The sequence below is a fragment of the Alosa pseudoharengus genome, unplaced genomic scaffold, assembly GCF_046254945.1.
Source record: "Alosa pseudoharengus isolate Yale_2024_CS ecotype anadromous, Long Island Sound unplaced genomic scaffold, YU_APseudo_1.1 YU_APseudo_1.1_scf_23, whole genome shotgun sequence".
Taxonomy (NCBI): domain Eukaryota; kingdom Metazoa; phylum Chordata; class Actinopteri; order Clupeiformes; family Clupeidae; genus Alosa; species Alosa pseudoharengus.
The window spans coordinates 12164469-12183033 of NW_027468685.1; the positions used below are offsets into that span (position 1 = coordinate 12164469).

The 18565-nt window shown below is 45.6% G+C and overlaps 2 protein-coding genes across 2 annotated transcripts in view; both read left to right on the forward strand.

Moving 5' to 3' along the window:
* Positions 1-7833, forward strand: part of vars2 (valyl-tRNA synthetase 2, mitochondrial) — a 14433-nt gene extending 6600 nt beyond the window's left edge. Inside the window, exons 17-30 of the mRNA XM_076301532.1 lie at positions 648-732; positions 1914-2010; positions 2200-2270; positions 2566-2691; positions 3134-3238; positions 3864-3932; positions 4019-4097; positions 5498-5628; positions 5817-5969; positions 6153-6419; positions 6631-6742; positions 6927-7132; positions 7263-7412; positions 7640-7833. Coding sequence (XP_076157647.1) covers positions 648-732; positions 1914-2010; positions 2200-2270; positions 2566-2691; positions 3134-3238; positions 3864-3932; positions 4019-4097; positions 5498-5628; positions 5817-5969; positions 6153-6419; positions 6631-6742; positions 6927-7132; positions 7263-7412; positions 7640-7717 — 1729 coding nt within the window. The 3' untranslated portion in view covers positions 7718-7833. The remainder of the gene's footprint in view (positions 1-647; positions 733-1913; positions 2011-2199; positions 2271-2565; positions 2692-3133; positions 3239-3863; positions 3933-4018; positions 4098-5497; positions 5629-5816; positions 5970-6152; positions 6420-6630; positions 6743-6926; positions 7133-7262; positions 7413-7639) is intronic.
* A 322-nt stretch (positions 7834-8155) lies between these two features.
* Positions 8156-18109, forward strand: mgat1b (alpha-1,3-mannosyl-glycoprotein 2-beta-N-acetylglucosaminyltransferase b). The gene is made up of 3 exons (XM_076301533.1): positions 8156-8544; positions 12800-13686; positions 16375-18109. The coding sequence occupies exons 1-3, from the start codon at positions 8535-8537 to the stop codon at positions 17071-17073; spliced, it is 1596 nt and encodes a 531-aa protein (XP_076157648.1). The 5' UTR covers positions 8156-8534; the 3' UTR covers positions 17074-18109.
* The last annotated feature ends 456 nt before the right edge of the window (positions 18110-18565 follow it).

The following is an 18565-nucleotide window of genomic DNA, read 5'->3' on the forward strand; positions in this document are numbered from 1 at the left end:
GGTGCTGGTGTTATCTTAAGCTCTCTTTCTGGTCTCCCTTATTGATTTGTGTTTGCGTATGACACCTTTAACTCCGCCTCATGGCTAACTAGTATGAACTCTTCAGTGTTGTTGGGAATGGTGTATGTGTATGCTGTTCAAATCAGGCGAAATCAGGTTGGAATACCGTCTCGTAGGATTTTAGGGGCAGCCGTGGCCTACTGGTTAGCGCTTCGGACTTGTAACCGGAGGGTTGCCGGTCCGAACCCCGACCAGTAGGCACGGCTGAAGTGCCCTTGAGCAAGGCACCTAACCCCTCACTGCTCCCCGAGCGCCGCTGTTGTTGCAGGCAGCTCACTGCGCCGGGATTAGTGTGTGCTTCACCTCACTGTGCGTTCACTGTGTGCTGAGTGTGTTTCACTAATTCACGGATTGGGATAAATGCAGAGACCAAATTTCCCTCACGGGATCAAAAGAGTATATATACTTATACTCATACTTTATGAGACTGTAGCTGCTTATGAGACTGTAGGAGCACACTGTTATAAGTGAATGTATCAGGGAGGTCTATTGACTGGGGTGTAAGTGAGACATGTAAAGGAAAAGTGAAGGTGAAAAGTTGGTGCCGTGTGTTTAATTGTCTTGCCATCTCCTCCACCTGCCTGCAGTGACTGGTGCATCTCCAGACAGCTTTGGTGGGGACATCAGATTCCAGCCTATCGAGTGTCTATGCCACACGCCACTACCCAAGAGGTGGGCTGAGCTCATGTTTACAATCTCAGCATCCAGGGGGGGTATTCCAAGTATGTGGTTTAGTGACAAACCTGGTTAAGTTAAATCAGAGTAATTGGGAAACCTTCTACAACAAGAGCCCTATGGCATTGTTTTGTGAGGAGAATGAAGCCATACAGCTCTTCTATTAGGAGGCTTACCCCTTACTCTGAGTTAAAAGAAAATTCCGGTTTTTAGCACTTTAAGGCCCTTTTCTGGTTTGTTTTGGATGAACTAGAGTGGTGGACACCGAAATTTTGACGATTGGTCCTGTCTCGACTTTTCTGACTCGTTTTGAATCGCCTTTTCACTTCTCAGGGTGGCTGGCAATGGGCATACTGTAGTAGGCTACTCAAACATGTCCTAAAACAACCCTTAACGTTCCTTTTTAAAACTGTGCAACTCACCTAGTGGTTAGTGGTGTTCGTTGATGTTCCAAAACAAGTAGTGTAGCGAAATACAGTTTCTGTCGTCTTTTATTTGGCATTTTGTAAAATCCCATTGATTTCTGTCATTGCACGTTGATATTACTGCGCCACCGTCTATGCTTCAGGTTCAAATACGAATCATACATTGCGCCGATATATTTGCTTTTAATAGTCAACGAACTCCACTAACCACTCGGTGAGTTGCACAGTTTTGAAAACGAACGTTAAGGGTTGTTTTAGGGCATGTTTGAGTAGCCTACTACAGTATGCCCATTGCCAGCCACCCTGAGAAGTGAAAAGGCGATTCAAAACGAGTCAGAAAAGTCGAGACAGGACCAATCGTCAAAATTTCGGTGTCCACCACTCTAGTTCATCCAAAACAAACCAGAAAAGGGCCTTAAAGTGCTAAAAACCGGAATTTTCCTTTAACTTACCCAGGTTTGTTACTAAACCACGTACTTGGAATACCCCCCAGAATAAGAACAGTAAAACAATCATGCTTTCACAGCAAGAATCTAAAGTATGTTTTGTGTAACTGTCTATATCAGATAAAATTCTACTTTAGGTGTCACCATTTCACATCACATTAATTAATTTTGTGTTGTTTAACTGTATAGTGTTATAATGTTGTGAAGTATTGGGTTCGGATTATGTTTAGGGATGTAATGATGTTGATGAAATGTGAAGTGAAATGTGAGTTTGCTCAGTGTGTGTTTTCCTGCTGTGTGTTTACAGGAGGAGTTGTGGGTGTGGGGAAGGAGTGAAGCTGAGGCTCGTGAGCGTGCTGCGGCCAAGTTTGGAGTGGCACAGGATGGAATCTGCCTCACACGGGGTGAACTACCAAAACTCTCTCCACGAACATTCCTAAACAGTGCTCTCATAGAAGTACTCAGAATTGATAGAATCCTCTCGTGTTAAGTTAAGGACTAAAGTGGGTTACTAAAACAAAGTCCCCTGATGGCCTAGCCGATGTATGTTGAGAACGTTTCTGTGCTGAGATGTTCCTTCATGTGTCCCTCAGATGCTGATGTTCTGGACACCTGGTTCTCCTCTGCTCTCTTCCCCTTCGCCATGCTGGGCTGGCCTCAGCAGGTACTTAACAGCTACCACAGTCTGCCACCTGTGTCATGCCATGTTCTAATGTTCGAATCCTTATCCTAAAGTTTTACATAACAGTGTCATTAATTAGATATGCAGTCATTATTGGACTGTGCATCAATCTGAAGTAGTCACTTTTGGTTGTTGTTCCTCTGGCAAAGAAACAAGTGCAGTTCCTAAGTTCCTGAAACGATTCTTGAACAACAAAGTTCCTGTGTTTATAAATAAGCTTAATGAAAACTTGTGTGTGTATATATATATATTCTTACCTTGACTGTCACTCTGTCAGACCTCAGACTTGGAGCAGTTTTACCCCAACTCTATGCTGGAGACAGGAAGTGACCTCATCTTCTTCTGGGTGGCAAGGATGGTGATGCTGGGCACAGAACTGACTGGCCAGCTGCCTTTTAAACAAGTATGTGTGTGTGTGTGTGTGTCTGTCTGTCCATCTATATTTCCCTTTCTTTCTCTCTCTTACTACCTTCTTGAAATAAATGCAGAGACCAAATTTCCCTCATGGGATCAAAGAGTATATATACTTATAGTATAGTATATATACTCTTTTGATCCCGTGAGGGAAATTTGGTCTCTGCATTTATCCCAATCTGTGAATTAGTGAAACACACACAGCACACAGTGTACACACAGTGTAGCACACACTAATCCCGGCGCAGTGAGCTGCCTGCATCAACAGCGGCGCTCGGGGAGCAGTGAGGGGTTAGGTGCCTTGCTCAAGGGCACTTCAGCCGTGCCTACTGGTCAGGGTTCGAACCGGCAACCCTCCGGTTACAGGTCCGAAGTGCTAACCAGTAGGCCACGGCTGCCATATACTTATACTTTCTTGGCTCTCCCCTCAGGTGTTACTGCACTCGCTGGTGAGAGATAAGTATGGCAGGAAGATGAGCAAATCCTTGGGTAATGTTGTCGACCCGCTTGATGTCATACATGGAGTTTCACTGGAGGTGTGTAGCGCACACAGACACACACACACAAAGTCAGGCTTGGTTGTTTTTTTAAAGTAATATGATACCCTATGGGTTAGTATAAGATACTCCCATGACAGTGATTAATGTTGTATTACTTTTAACAGTCCTACCACTGACTTCCTCAGTTTGAAGACAATGGATTTTGTTTTTTCATTCTCAAATACAAATACTGGCAGCCACGTTGAGTCAGAGGCTATTTTGTGCTCATTAATTTGTACACTCACCTGTCTTTATGTTAATTTGTACTCCATTTGCTGATTATAAAATTGCTGTCAGCCCTTCTGCTCTCACACTATGAATGGAATGTTTCATTGTACAATTCAGCAATTAAAGTACATCAAACATGGGGTAATCAATTGCGGTGAAGAATTTGAGTGTGCTTGTGCCACGGACATGGATTGCCTCTTGCCCAAACAGAACTTAATTAGTTGTTTGACCAGATATAACAAGAGCCATAATTCACTCTCTCTCTCTCTCTGTCTCCTCCTTCACTCCACTCTCTTTCCCTCATCTACTCCTACTCCTCTCTCCGTTCATCTTTTACTGTTTTTCACTCAAACTTTTCACTCCGTTCTTTTTGTCCTCCATCCTTCTCTCCCAGCGGCTGCAGGAGAAGGTGAAGGAGGGCAACCTGGACCCCAGAGAGAGTGCTGTTGCCATGGAAGCGCAGGTCTGTCCGAGTGCCGTGTCAATGACGTGTCTGATGTGTGAAGTGTCTCATCACCTCTCTGATCTCTGTGTCTGTGTGTGTTTCAGAGGAAAGACTTCCCGCAGGGGATACCTGAGTGTGGCACTGATGCCCTGCGTTTCACTCTCTGCTCCTACAGAACCCAAGGTGAGTTTCTGGATTTCCACTGCTCACCTCAGTCCTCCAATTGTGGCTGCTACGCCCACTTGTAGGGTTGCCAAATTCCTCAACCCCAAATGAACCCCCCCCCCCCCATTCAATAAAATAAATAAATATATATATATATATTATTCAAATGGTAATAATGACAAAGTAATTTTGAAAAAATATACAATTCTTAAGAAATGCTACCGATTTGATGCTGTTTAACTCATTTAAAAATGGTGCACTGTCACTTTAAGAGCATTGTCTAGGCTACACGGTAGGCCTATTCAGATTATTTTGCCAGCTCCATTAAAATATAGCCTATGGCTAATCCACAAACTCTTACATTGTTTGTGCCACATTTATAGCACAATATTAACAATGATAAGTATACTATTAAGTTGGTAAACAACCTTCATTCCTTTGGAAATAGAAGTATGTAATGACATGATGCTAGCTAGATATTTTGTGGTTACAATTAAAAGTGAATTATGAACCTGGTAGCCACCTATCTGAGTGTAATGTGTTTCAATTGGCATATCATGTGCTTCATGTAAATGCTTAAGGAAACGGATTATTGAAGACTTTAAGACTCCATTACACAAAGGCAAAGACCACCACTCTTCATATTCTATCACAGTCCAAATCACAGTGCGTGCAGCCTATGTCACAAAGTGCCCTCTCACATTTTAGAAATGGTCAGTAATGGGAACCGGATAACTCCGCAATCTCCTCTAGTGTTTTTTTTGTTGTCCTCATGATTTCCTTTGAAAAGTTTTTTATATTAAAAAGGTGGAATCAATTATCAACAATGACAAGCCACCTGGAACCTGCTACCCTCTCTTCCTCTCGTTCACGTTCCCCCAAAAAAATGATGCATAATGTTCAAGTTAGAACTGCTGCATAATGGAGACTGGGAGAGGACCCAAAAAGTATCATCCTTATGTAAGATGCTGTTGCTGCATTTTGACATTGCAATCGTTCTAAGAAGACTGAAAGGCAGTTTGCAGTAAAGCTTCTCTGGCTAAATTGTGGTGCTCCCTCTGTCCCTTGGTGCCGTACGCACAGTGCGAGATGCGCATGGTGGTAGTGGCGGCACTGGGCACTTTGCTCTAGATGCGTTTACAGTAGCCTACTATTGGCCATTGACAACTTGACAAGGCCGATGAGCATTGGGATTTGATTTTTTTGGCCAGAGGGAAAATATTGCCATCTACAAGCCATGCCCCAACACAACTTACAATAGCAACTTAGCTTTCCCAAGAAGTCTCCCATCCAAGCACCCACACCTGCTTAGCTTCAGTAATTCAGCAGAGACAGTGTGTGTGTGTGTGTGTGTGTGTCCCTATCTCCCCATCTGCACACATTGGTGTATGAACACATCTGTTTTTGTGTGCTACTAGGTGAGGACATTAGCATGTCCATGTCCCAGGTGCTCAGCTGTAGGCATTTCTGCAATAAGATGTGGCAAACAGTACGCTTCACTCTGGGAGTCCTGCAAGACAGCAACGAGCCAGTCAAACCTCTGGACCAGGTATGCACAAAAAATGACAATAAGCATAAATTGAACATATTACTAGTCTCACAAGTCAAGAGCCAAAGATGACAGTGAGTATCAAAATGATCAAGAGGAGAAAGTGCTGTTTGTGTGGCTGTATCACTTGTCTCATTCCATCTCCCCGTTCTTTTGTGTGCCCCCCCCCCCCCCCCCAACCTCTGTAGCTATCTCCTATCTCTAGTATGGATCGTTGGATCTGCTCACGTCTGCTTAGCACAGTGCGGCAGTGTGAAGAGGGTTTCCATGGTTATGAACTGCACGCTGTCACCGCAGCCCTGCACTCGTTCTGGCTGCACAGCCTCTGTGATGTCTATCTGGTGAGACTCTCTTCCGCACTACTTTCTTGTTACAACTTTCATATTATTATTCCCTTTGTAATGCTGACTCTCTCTCTCTGTTCCCAACTCTCTTTTCCACTCTCTCTCTCTCAATGTTCCTATATCTCTCTTCCACTCTCTCTCTCTCTCACTGTTCTTATCTCTCTCATCCACTCTCTACAGGAGTGCATTAAGCCAGTGTTGAGCTCGCCAGCCACAGCCACAGAGGGTGACGAGAGCAGAGTGCATGCTGGGAATGTGACAGAGGTGGAGAGGTGTGCAGCACGCTCACTCCTCTATCACTGCATCTGCGTCTCTCTTACCCTCCTCAATCCCATCATGCCTTTCATCACAGAGGAGCTCTGGCAGAGGCTTCAGCCATACAGTCCCCTGGCCGACCACCATGCCACCAGTCTGTGTGTGCAGCCCTACCCACAGTCTTCTCAGCTGGTCAGAGAAAATATACTTAATACACACACACGCACTATTTTGAAAACTTTTCTCATCCCAAAATATATCTTGGTCCTCGTACATGATCTTCTGGATCAACACCCAGATACTAAATGTCTTCTTTCCTGACTGCTCTTGTTAATGGTTCACTGGTCTTGCCACACACACTTACACACACTCACTACTTTTTTTTGCATCTCCTTCCCATCAGGTCAACTGGGACTTCCCTCAAGAGGAAGCAGACTTCGAATTAGCACAGGAAGTCATCCGTGTGGCAAGGTCACTGAGAGCCCAGTGTCACATGACTAAAGAGAGGCCTCAGTGTAAGTCACATGGTCTTACTACTTGCTAAGGGCTGACCACATTTGTTGTTGTGTTAACTTGGGTGTGTTAACCCCTAGTGTTGCAAGACAATTTCTCACGTGGTTGCACTTGTTCCTACACATTTGCAGTCTTACATAATTGTGTGTGTGTGTATGTGTGTGTGCGTGTGTGTGTGTATTTCAGTATGGGTAGTATGTACTCCGGTTCAAGCTCAGACCTTGCAGTCGTTCTCTGCTGCTGTTGAGAGACTGGGCCGCGTCTCTGGCCTGCACTTTCATTGCCCACCTGAGGAGGGCGCCACTGCCCTACCCATATCCACTCCACCCCCTCCTGAAGGCTGTGCTGTGGGTGTGGTTAACCACACCTGCCAATTACATTTGGATGTACAGGTAACCTTTGAACATCCCCTCTGTCCTGTTCTCATGATCCATATATCACTTCATCTGTTTCTATATATGTCCCTTCTCTCTTTCTGTAAATATCCTCAGCGCTCTTTCTCATCTGACCTCTTTCTCTAAGCATCATGTTGCAGTTGACAGACAGGTGGCATCTCTGTTGGAACGTAGAAGCCGTGTACAGCCCAAGCTGGAGCAGTTGCTTGGTCGCGTCGTAACTCCAGGCTTTATGGAGAAAGTTCCTGAACGTGTGAGGCTGGACACAGAGCAGAGGGTGAGGCACTAGATAGATGGATCTGTGTGTGTGTGAGAGTGTGTGAATACAAAAGAAAAACTGCATGCAAGTTTGTGTTTGTTTGAAAGATGGCCGGACATTTTCTCAATAAACACATTTTCCACATTTGTTTTATAATGTGCCTCTAATTGGGTGCATTGTATTTTAAAAAAAGTGTTCATGTGATCAGTTTCTCCTTTTTTCTGTGTTGGAATGCAAATATTTAGATCTTAGCCTTGAAGCAGGAGCTAAAGAATATTGAGGAGCAACTTCAAGCATTGGAACAGATGAAGAAAAGCCAGTAATGGACTATTTGATGGGTGTTGCAGGGCCACAAGGGACGTGGATGTAAAATACAGAATGTTGGTGTGGAGCTGCTTTTGTAAATATATTTTGTCAAATAAAAAACATCTGATCTCTGTGTAGCCTATCTGTATCAGTATTAGATCCCAGGTTATGTTAGGTTATGATTTACCAGGGGGGTTCATGGAGTGCAGGTTTGTTTAATTTGAAGATGCTACTTGGAAACATTGGCAGGAATAAATGGAGCTGTATTATCAGTCGGTGTCAACTGGTGTATGTGTGAAACCTAAAGCAACATTACATTATACCTGTGTCCTGTGGTAGCACATGCGCCACCGCCTCACAACCGTTGCCAAGGGATACTCTGTTGCTAGGGAAAAGAAGAGGCGGGCATCAAGGGGCGGTGCCTGCTTAATGAGTCAATCCGGAAGTGGATCACTTTGGAGTGTGTCTGTGTTCGACTGTGTCAGATGAAAATTGCCGTCGACAAGCAGTCAAACCCTGACATTGTCACGCAGAAAATCTCCGGGAGTTTTTACCAGCGAGAACAGACACTTATGCCGTGCGTTTCTCCCGCCACATGTCGACACCTATAGGTCAGCAAAAGCTAGCTAAGGTAGCTAGCTAGCCACATAGCACCTATCTAAATGGCGGATCCCAGATAGAGTGAACCGAGTAGAGGAATGGAAGAGCGGGGCGGTGATCCAGGGCTGCAGACACCGGCGAAGAGGCTCTGATGAAGCGAAAGTAAAGGTGAGAGTGAAGACGGACGGACCGAGGCAGCCTGCCACTGCTTAGCCTTCCCGCTGCCTTCTAGCCATGAAAAGAGGTGAGAAATACCGTTGCTTTTTTGCCGTTGTTAGCAACGTGTATGTGCATTCAGGGTTCAAAGCATGACAAATGTTAGGTTAGCGTGAACACCGCAACTGCAGCCAAGCCAGTGAGTTGGTGTGTTTATTAGCTTTGGCTTACCTGATAACTTCTTACTGCTTCCACAAAAAGTTTAATATTTCATTTTCCGATGTACCGTGAGGCACTAAACCCCTAACGTTATGCACACACAAATGTGACTGTAACGTTAACTTGACAAGAATGCACCTCTTGTGTTTGCATGAGTTGGGCAGATGATCCAGAAGTGTTAACGTTAACTGTTAGCTCCGTTAGCCAGTCAGTTAGCTAAAACAGAGAGTCTGTTGGGAAGCCCCTACAATACCCCCCACGGCTTTCTCTATGTTCTCAGTCTCGCTCGACTTGATCTCGGTGACATTTATGTCATTCTTTATCGCCTTCGACTGCTTCGCTCCCAACGTCCCCTCACACAACGCCACGTCAGTCACTTAGCTGCAGCCTGCTTGTTAGCTAGCGTAAGGTAGATCACAAACTGCCCGCTGCCTGGGTACTACTTCTAGAGGTATAGGAAAACACGGAAACTTAGTGTTTTGTGCTGTAAGTAATTCAGCCAGCTGAGCACATATTTTGCTGGTGGCTGGTAAGTTGTTTTTGTTGAGTTGTAGCGTGCTACAGTATCACCTCATGTACTCACGAAGTTGTGCAAACTGCAGAGCTTCAGAAGTTTGCTGTGAAATGTACTGCACTTTGATCCTTTGTTACTGCTGGAATGACCTACCACACAGATACACGTTTCAGAGAGGGAGAGACGGAGGAGGGAAGGACACTTTTAGGTTTTCCTGCCCTGTAGTTGACCACAGCAACACTCTTTCCTCCTCTCCTACTCCTCTGTTCATTTAATGCTGACCAGCGGTGTTTGGGCGAAAGGGGGGAAACATGAAGGAGCAGGCGTTGTCCAGTTCAGGTAGTATGGATCAGTGATCCTGTTGTGTGTTTGGTTATTGTGTGATGTCTGGTGTTGAGCCCACATTCCGTCCTACCTTTTTTGAATATCCCAGACGCCCGATTGCGATCACATTTTAACCTATTATATATGGTTTGGATCAGGTAAAAAAAAAAAGCTGATACTCATGTGGCGGGTTGTTTAGACTTTAGATAAACAAATAAAGACGATTTGATGTGACTTTGAACTTGGCCTTATCTGAACTTGTAACTGACTTTGCTTTCCCCAAACCATTGTGTGCGTGTGTGTGTTCGTGTATGATGACCAACGCTATTTAAATTATTGTATTATTAAGTTATTGGTCAGTGTTTTCGAGCAAGTTTTAAGTAGATGAGCGAGCGTGTCTCATTTCTCCGAGCATGTGTTTTTGATGTAGCCTGATGTCGGTTATGTGTGAGAGACTGTTTTATGAGGATGTTTTCTTCAAGGTAATTATAGCCGTGTGCTGATAGCCACACACTTGGAACATGGTCAACATCCCTTCTTAGCTGTTACTCAACAAGTGTATTCATGGGTTTCATCAGGTTCCTTTCCACAGGTGTATTAATCAAGCACCATGCAGTCTGCATTGATAATTAAGGTGCTTGATTTTATACACCTGTGGAAAGGTACCTGATGAAACCCATGAATAGCATTGATGGACGTTTGCATTTGTTACTAGTGTAAACATAGACTGCCCTGTTAATAGTCTCGTCTGGTGTGTATGAGGAAGGGGCCCTTGTAGGTTATTGGATCGAGCTGCTAATAAAGGGCAATAGTGCATCAGTTTGGCTTGCTAACTGGATTGTACAGCTTTAGCGTGTCCGATGCATTCAGCAGATTAGTGTTGTTATTATTATCACCTTGAAGTGCCCCACACCTTGGCTGAAGCCTCTTTCAGCGGATTTGAGCATCCTGTCATCTGTTTACCCTCTGCTTCTTCTTCCCTTATTGTTTTTCTCTTTTCCTCCTGTTTCTCCGTGGGTCAGTGTGTCCTCCTGTTCTCCCTCTTGTTCTTTCCCCTGCTCTCAGCCTTCTTCATGTCTACTGGGCACATGTTTTTAAGACAGCGTACAGAATCGTTGACAGTTTCATGCTCTTGTCAATAACGGTGTCAGTGTTTTCTTACTACACACACACACACACACACACCACTGCCCGTCTTTCTTGTCATTTTGTTGTCAGGGGAACATCCAGATGGTTCACTTTCTGACAGACACGGATTGATGTTTAGTTTGAAGTTTACAGCTATTGTGATGACAGGACTGTCACGCTGGAGACAGACGAATGCTAATTGTTCTGTTAAAGTGACAGTGAGTTTACGTAATTCATAAAAGGCAAGCTTTCTCCTTGTCCAGAAAAGTAGGGGACACAGACACGGACAGTGAAATGTGCTGAATATCAAATCACTAACCACTCAAAGTAGAATCTCGGCCTTATGGAAAATGTTTTTAAAAATAAAACCCTTTTTGTTGTTTCTCGATGAGTTTTTATTTTATTTTGTTCTGTGTTGCTCTGTTGTAAGTCTTGGCAATCACTTGCCAAATGAATAAATGTCGGACAGACCCAAAGAGTGAGACACCCAAATGCCAGACAGGAGAGGTGAATTTTTCTCAGTGAGAGGTGGTGGATGACCTAATGGAGTATGGTTGGCTATTCCACCGCTTTAGCCAAAAGGAGCTGTTTTTAACATGATTCAGTCAGACAGAATCGTGTAAGTAGTCTCTCTGCTAAAGAATGTGCTGAGGTTGCATTTTCTCTACCCAGCTGTAGGGATGCCAGTGTGAAGCTCAGGCTCTCTAGACTCCATAGTGTGTGTGTGTGTGTGTCTCTATTGGGTGTGTTTCTTTCTGTTTCTGTTTATTTAGGCAGTGAAGCCAGTCATGATTAGGAGTTTGGTTTTAGGTTTGAATGTTATCAGACAAAATGCCCTGTGCCTCTGCTGCTGTGTGCCAGCTCCCCTTGAGTTAGCTGACACTGATGTGCCATGTCCTGTTTTTTGGCAAGAAGGAAAAGCGCCTACTTTGTAGCCTTTTATGAGTGTTGAAAGACCAACAGGAAGTCTGTTCGTTCCATGTTTCCTGTGGAGGAGTTCTAGATTGTTTCTGGCCTGTCAGCGATTTAAAGCATCTACGCTCCATAACTCCTGTTATCAGAAAGACTGACGTTGTAACTGAACAACAACCAGTGAACAGAACTACTGGATTAAGTTTGGCTGCAGTTAAAGTTAAATATTTGTTTTTACATCACAGAGCCAGAGCAGGTTGTCTGTTGTAGTTTTTTTTTTTTTTGGGAGTTGTCCAAATTGGTTGTCCAAAATTTGTTGTTTGTCACATGATTTAAGGCTTGGACGTTAAATGTGTATATATGTGTTCCATTTACAGCGTTTACTTAGCCAACAGTATGTTATGTTAGTTTTGTTTGTGAACTTATTGCAGTGTATGGGACCTTCGGTCCCGCAGGGAATCGAGAGAATGTTTTGCATTGACATGCACCACTGCCACTGTGGTCACTGCACCTTCTCATTATGTGCCCTTTTAATCTACCATGATGAAATGAAAGGCTTTACTGTTTAGTCTAGTCCTAACTGTCTCTCCATGTAGCCTAGCCTAGCTAATCTACCTCTCACCATTTCTATCAATCTTACTGTTTAGTCTAGTCCTAACTGTCTCTCCATGTAGCCTAGCCTAGCTAATCTACCTCTCACCATTTCTATCAATCTTACTGTTTAGTCTAGTCCTAACTGTCTCTCCATGTAGCCTAGCCTAGCTAATCTACCTCTCACCATTTCTATCAATCTTACTGTTTAGTCTAGTCCTAACTGTCTCTCCATGTAGCCTAGCCTAGCCAACCTACCTCTCACCATTTCTATCAATCTTACTGTTTAGTCCCACTATTTCAGCCCTGTCTAGTTCCTGGTGCACAGGATAGCCTATTCTATCAGGACAATATTTATTTCCACTATCTCTGGCTGGTACCTCCCCTCCCTGTCTCTCTATTTTGTCTGTTCTGTTTTATCTCTTGCTTTGTCTGGTCTGTCTTCGTCTCACTCAATGTCCTTAAGTTATTCCCTCTGTTAGAAACTTCACTTTGGCCCACATTTCTCTGTGGTTTGAGCTCCCATTGATCTACAGGGCTGTATGATGGTAGAAGTTTGGATTTTTGTTCTTGGTACTGTTGTTTGTGATTGGCTAGTCTGACATCTCTTCTTTTTTTTCTTTCTTTGTCCCCTCTTTCTCCCGCTCTCATGCAGTTTGTTCCTCCCTGCACTCCCTGATGTGGTGTCACTGGGCCATGTTGCGCAAGAGAGGATCGCTCATCCTGTGTGGAGCTTTCCTATTCGTCGCCTGGAATGCGTTGCTCCTCCTCTTCCTGTGGGGTCGTCCACCCATTGGTCGACTGGGTGAGGGAGGCGGCGCCGAACCAGGGGGCAGGGAGGAGTGGGGCATGGGAAAAGGCAAAGCGGGCGGGTCCAACCTGGCCGGAGAGGTGATCCGACTGGCCGAGGAGGTGGAGTCCGAGTTGGAGACCCAGAAGAAGCTCCTGAAGCAGATCCAGAGTCACCGATCGCTATGGGAACAGCAGAAGGAGAAGAAAGGGCCTGAGCAGCTCAAGCAGGACGAGAACCAGAGAGCACAGCCTCCCCAGGTGCCCCAGAAACCCAACAGCGCGGAGCACCAGAACCCCCAACCACACAAGCCAAATCAGCAAGTCACCAGCCCACAGCCCAAACACAAACCCAACGCAGAGGAAGAGAACAACGAACTTCCCGCGGAGAGCAAAGGGGGCCCCAGCGAGTCCAACCCCCAGCCGGTTATCCCCATCCTTGTCATCGCCTGTGACCGGGTGACCGTCAGGAGGAGTCTGGACAAGCTCATCCAGTACCGCCCCTCCCCCGCGCTCTACCCAATCATAGTCAGTCAGGACTGTGGTCACGCAGAAACGGCTCGTGTCATTGGCTCCTATGGTAGTCAGGTGATGCACATCAGTCAGCCCGACCTCTCGGACATTCCAGTGCGGCCGGAACACAGGAAGTTCCAGGGCTACTACAAGATTGCCCGCCATTACCACTGGGCCCTGAACCAGGTCTTCAGCAGGCTGGGCCATTCCACCGTGGTCATTGTGGAGGACGATTTGGAGGTGAGATCATTTATGGATTGTATTTTAATAGTTGTTGTATGTCACATGTTGATACAGGATCTCTAATTAAGTACACAGAATGGTTGGCTTCCTCAATCAACTTTCTGAAGGTCACACACATTAAATGGCCATTAAAGAACAGAGGTGAATTATGCTGCCTGCAACCTCCATGTATGTGGAACGAGTGCTACAGTGTTCTCTGGATACCAGGGATAAAAGCTTTGTGTGTGTCAGAGGAGACAGGCTTTCAAGCTCAGGTTGATGTGCGAGTGTTTGAAGACTCTCCAGTGAGGGGCTACCTCTGAGGGGCCTGTCACGGGCCTACGCCTACCCCCACAAGCATTGCAGCTCTCCGCACACGTCTTCAAAGTCCAGAGTTTGAGAGCTCCTTCAGTTCTGGCAGCTCATTGCGGAGGCTCCAGGGTTCAGTGGTGAGGGCCTGGACCATTCTGAGTTGGGAGTCTAGGAGAGTGAGACGTAGCAGCTTCTCTTTGACACATTTGATGTTTTTTGTCTGCACAGTCGGTAAAAATGAGCAGGTTTTTCAGTTGGCCAACTCACTAGTGTCCCGATTAGTTAAACAACCACTCTAGCATGGACAGGTTTGAGGTTAGTATCCAGTAATATAAACCCCATCTGAAGTGATGTGACAGTTGATGTGTAATTGTGTCTTTCAAACTTTGTTCTTGGCAATTGCATTTATTTCTAAAACAAGGACAATTCTTTTGAATGGTGTGTGTGTTAATTCGATTTTCTCCTCCTTCAACTATTCTCTAAACTCGTCTTTCAAAGCACCAAGATCCCACCCTCACATATACGCCAGGAAAGGAGCCACATTCCACTGACTCATGTGACTAGCATGAGACTTGATGTACATGCAAGTAGAACTAAGATCATCGTCTTTGTGCTTTTATAGCATAAATAAATGATTACGCAGTTATGAGAACTGAGCAGAAAACATGGAACTGTACTCAGCTGAAATTAGTCTTAATCAAACGCTGTGTGTTTTGATAGAGTCGAGTGTGACTCTTGACCTAGAGTCAAGTGTGTGTTGAGATTGAGAACTTGCACCTTCTCTGTCTCTTCGTGTTTAAGTGTGTGATTAGTGTTCTTTGGTAGATATCAGAGGTGTGGCCTTACAGAGAGTGTTTATACAAGTTGTGTGTCATTGCATTCTTTGTGGCCTGGACTCCTCTATTAAGAACCCCCATAGCCCCATTTGGCAGCCGTGGCCTACTGGTTAGCACTTCAGACCTGTAACCGGAGGGTTGCCGGTTCGAACCCCGACCAGTAGGCACGGCTGAAGTGCCCTTGAGCAAGGCACCTAACTCCTCACTGCTCCCCGAGCGCCGCTGTTGATGCAGGCAGCTCACTGCGCCGGGATTAGTGTGTGCTTCACCTCACTGTGTGTACACTGTGTGCTGTGTGTGTTTCACTAATTCATGGATTGGGGTAAATGCAATGACCAAATTTCCCTCACAGGATCAAAAGAGTATATATACTTATACTTATACTTATACATAGGTGCTAAGCTTCATTGTAGACAAGCCTTTTTCAAATGGATTGGGGCAATCAATCCGCTTAGCCTGCTGATTGGCTTGTCAAAAGTCTGGCGGGCAGAGCTCCTCTCGTCTTAGAGTTTCCATGCTAGCATCCCAGCTGAGATCTAGTGTGGCAGTGCCAAGTTGACAGAGGGCTAGCTCACAGCTCACTCTCATTTCACTCTGTTAGACTACACTCCTCTCTGACTTCTGCCCTCCCCTTGACCTCAGTGTGGAGTGTGTGTGTGTGAGTATTTGCATGAGTATGAGTGCATATGTTTATGCATGAGTGCATGATTAAGTGTGTGTGTGTGTGTGTGTGTGTGTGTGTGTGTGTGCGCTAAAGGGTCCCGAGGAGGGAGAGTTGTGACGGACGGTGTGGCGGATGAGTTTTTTTAATCCCCGCAGTTAATCCTGTGGACAGCTGTAATCTCAGCATGCTGCCCAGATTAGCACATTTAGACCATCAGATTAGCCGCGCTGGCACAGAAGGATCGAGAATGGAGACTCCACTGGAGTAAAGACCCTTAAGGCCACTCCCGATCCTGAATACGCACGCACCCACAAGAGCACCACCGTCAGTGGAATAGTGGAATATATTGTTGAACTCATTGACAAAATGAGAGACCCTCAGAAAAGAATTAAGTATATCTGGAGGTCAACTGTTAAAGTGACGCTGAAAGTTTTTGTTGCTCAGTTTTCATACTCCCTCATTTGCAGAAAGACCAGGAAGACCACGTAGGTTCCACCGACTCATACAAGGACATATAGTCCTTATGTCCAAGTCACAATGTTATGATTTCTACCTTCATTTTGTAGAAGAACACTTGAGCACAGAGGCTTAGAAAGAAGCTGTTTGTCAGCCGTTGTTTGTGAGGCTTCCAGCAAACAGTGCTCAGTACGGTGTGAAATGCCACAAGGGAATTGTGTCGTTAAACACCCCCTGAGAATTCTCGCCTGTGTGTCGTGAACTGTTGTGACCTCTTTTCCAACCCCTCACAGATTGGTTAATGATTTTGAACACTTTGATGCGCTCTCCAGGGTACAAGTCTTCACAGGGTCCCCCTCTATTCTTCTGTCCATTTCCCCTCCTTGTCCTCCTCTGACAGACTTTTTTCTTCTTCTTCTTCTCCCCCCTTCTCTCAAGGTGGCACCAGACTTCTTTGAGTACTTCCGTGCTCTCCACCCTGTCCTGCGCTCGGACCCGACCCTGTGGTGCATCTCCGCCTGGAATGACAACGGCCGGGATGGGTCTGTGGACCCCGGCCGGGCGGACCTGCTCTACCGGACAGACTTCTTCCCGGGCCTGGGCTGGATGCTCCTCAAGGAGATGTGGGACGAGCTGGAGCCCAAGTGGCCCAAGGCCTTCTGGGACGACTGGATGCGTCAGCCGGAGCAGCGGCGGGATCGCTCGTGCGTGCGGCCCGAGATCTCGCGCACCATCACGTTCGGCCGCAAGGGCGTGAGCCTGGGCCAGTTCTTTGACCAGTACCTGCGCTACATCAAGCTCAACACTGAATTTGTGCCTTTCACCAAACGGGACCTGTCCTACCTGGTCAGGGAGCGATACAACGAGAACTTTATAAAGGAGGTGTACGGCGCCCCCCAGGTGAAACTGGAGGAAGTGCACGGGGGCAGCCTAAAGGGGGCAGGCCCCTTCCGCGTGCAGTACTCCAGCCGGGACAGCTTCAAGGTGCTGGCGCGGAGCCTGGGCGTCATGGACGACCTCAAGTCGGGGGTCCCGCGGGCGGGCTACAGGGGCGTGGTCAGCTTCATGTCCCGCGGCCGCAGGATCTACCTAGCGCCCCCCGAAGGCTGGACTCACTACGACACGAGCTGGAGCTGAGGGGGGTGGGGGGTGGGGGGGTTAGGATAGAGATCTATGACGAAGGACATGTTGTCGATGGACCTCAGAGCAGAGAAGCGCCTCTCAAACCAAAGAGAACAGCAGTAGAGACTATTGGTGACTAATATAAGTGGTGTGATGAAGTATAACGTGTATGAAAAAGAGTAGAGGTGATGGGGCGAGGAGTATGTGCCAATAGGCAAATATCGGAGAATTGCCGATGCCTGAGGGCATTATTAAAAACCAGTGTGTCCTGATAGGAGACGAGATGAGGAGGTGTGTGTGTGAGCGAGAGAGAGAGGGAGAGAGAGAGTCACTTGTACCTCCTCAGGCTCTGTCTCTTCTGTAGGTCAAATCAGTTCTGGTGGAACAGCAGCTGTTTCTTCAGATGCTCTTGTCAGCGGTGGGGCCTCTTTTGCCTTTTGTGAAAAGGGGAGCACAGTTCTCCTGAGGCCCTCGACATGGACACACTGGGAAGACCCCCAGCTGGATTTGAGCAGTTTAGATCAAATAGTCAATATTATAAGTAAACTTATGATTATAAAATAATGATTATTGTTTATTTTGATTAATGTATTGGGGACAGAAAAATACTTTTTTTTTTTTTTTAAATATCAAACAAAAACAAAAAAAATCACCCAGGCCCTTTTGATAAAGGCTGCTCTGATTGGTGCAAGGAGGAGGCAGGCTCATCACCCTCATGCATCGTCTGTGACGTCATGCCGGTGTCAGTAAACCAGCTTCATGTCTAAACTGGCACTTGGTGAATTCCCATTACATTCAGAAAAAAAGCTAATAAATGTTGGTTTGTTGCAAAACCAATGGCTATTGTTACTCTACATTATTTTTTCAATCCACCGGATGATGATTACATGAGTTGTTGGTGTTGAGAGTTAAATGGTAATATAATTATATGTAATGTACTGAGATTTTGAGAGAAGTGTGATTGATTCAGAAGTCGCTCTGATGACATGTAAAACCACTGCCTGACATGTTTATAACTTTAATACATTGAGAATAAAATCCACTATTTTGATATTTGTCTAATGCTGATACTCCCAAGGTGTGTGTATCTTGTCTATGCCTTGCTCTTATGTCTCACAGAGGGAATGTGTTTTTTTAGCGTCTTAAATGTTTCATGCAGATTCAGGACAAAGCTTTCAGACATACTCTGAGGGGTTTAAAAACTGTCCCTTACCTCTTACATTCGTGACTTGATTTCCTGTTTATATCTCTGTCTTCCTGTCCCAGAAAGTCATGGTGCTGACTAATGCTGAATGAGTTCCTTTACTCACATCTGCACCACTAAAAATGTGCCTATATGGGCAGAGGTTTGTGATTTTGTGATGATTGGATAGATTCCAAACTCCAGTTATATGGCTTGTAACCTTAAGGTGTGAAACATCACATGCACGTGTGGAGGTAATGGGACAAGACCTAATGGATTAGGTATTTTATGATTTTTTGGTGTTGACACACGTCACAGTGCAGG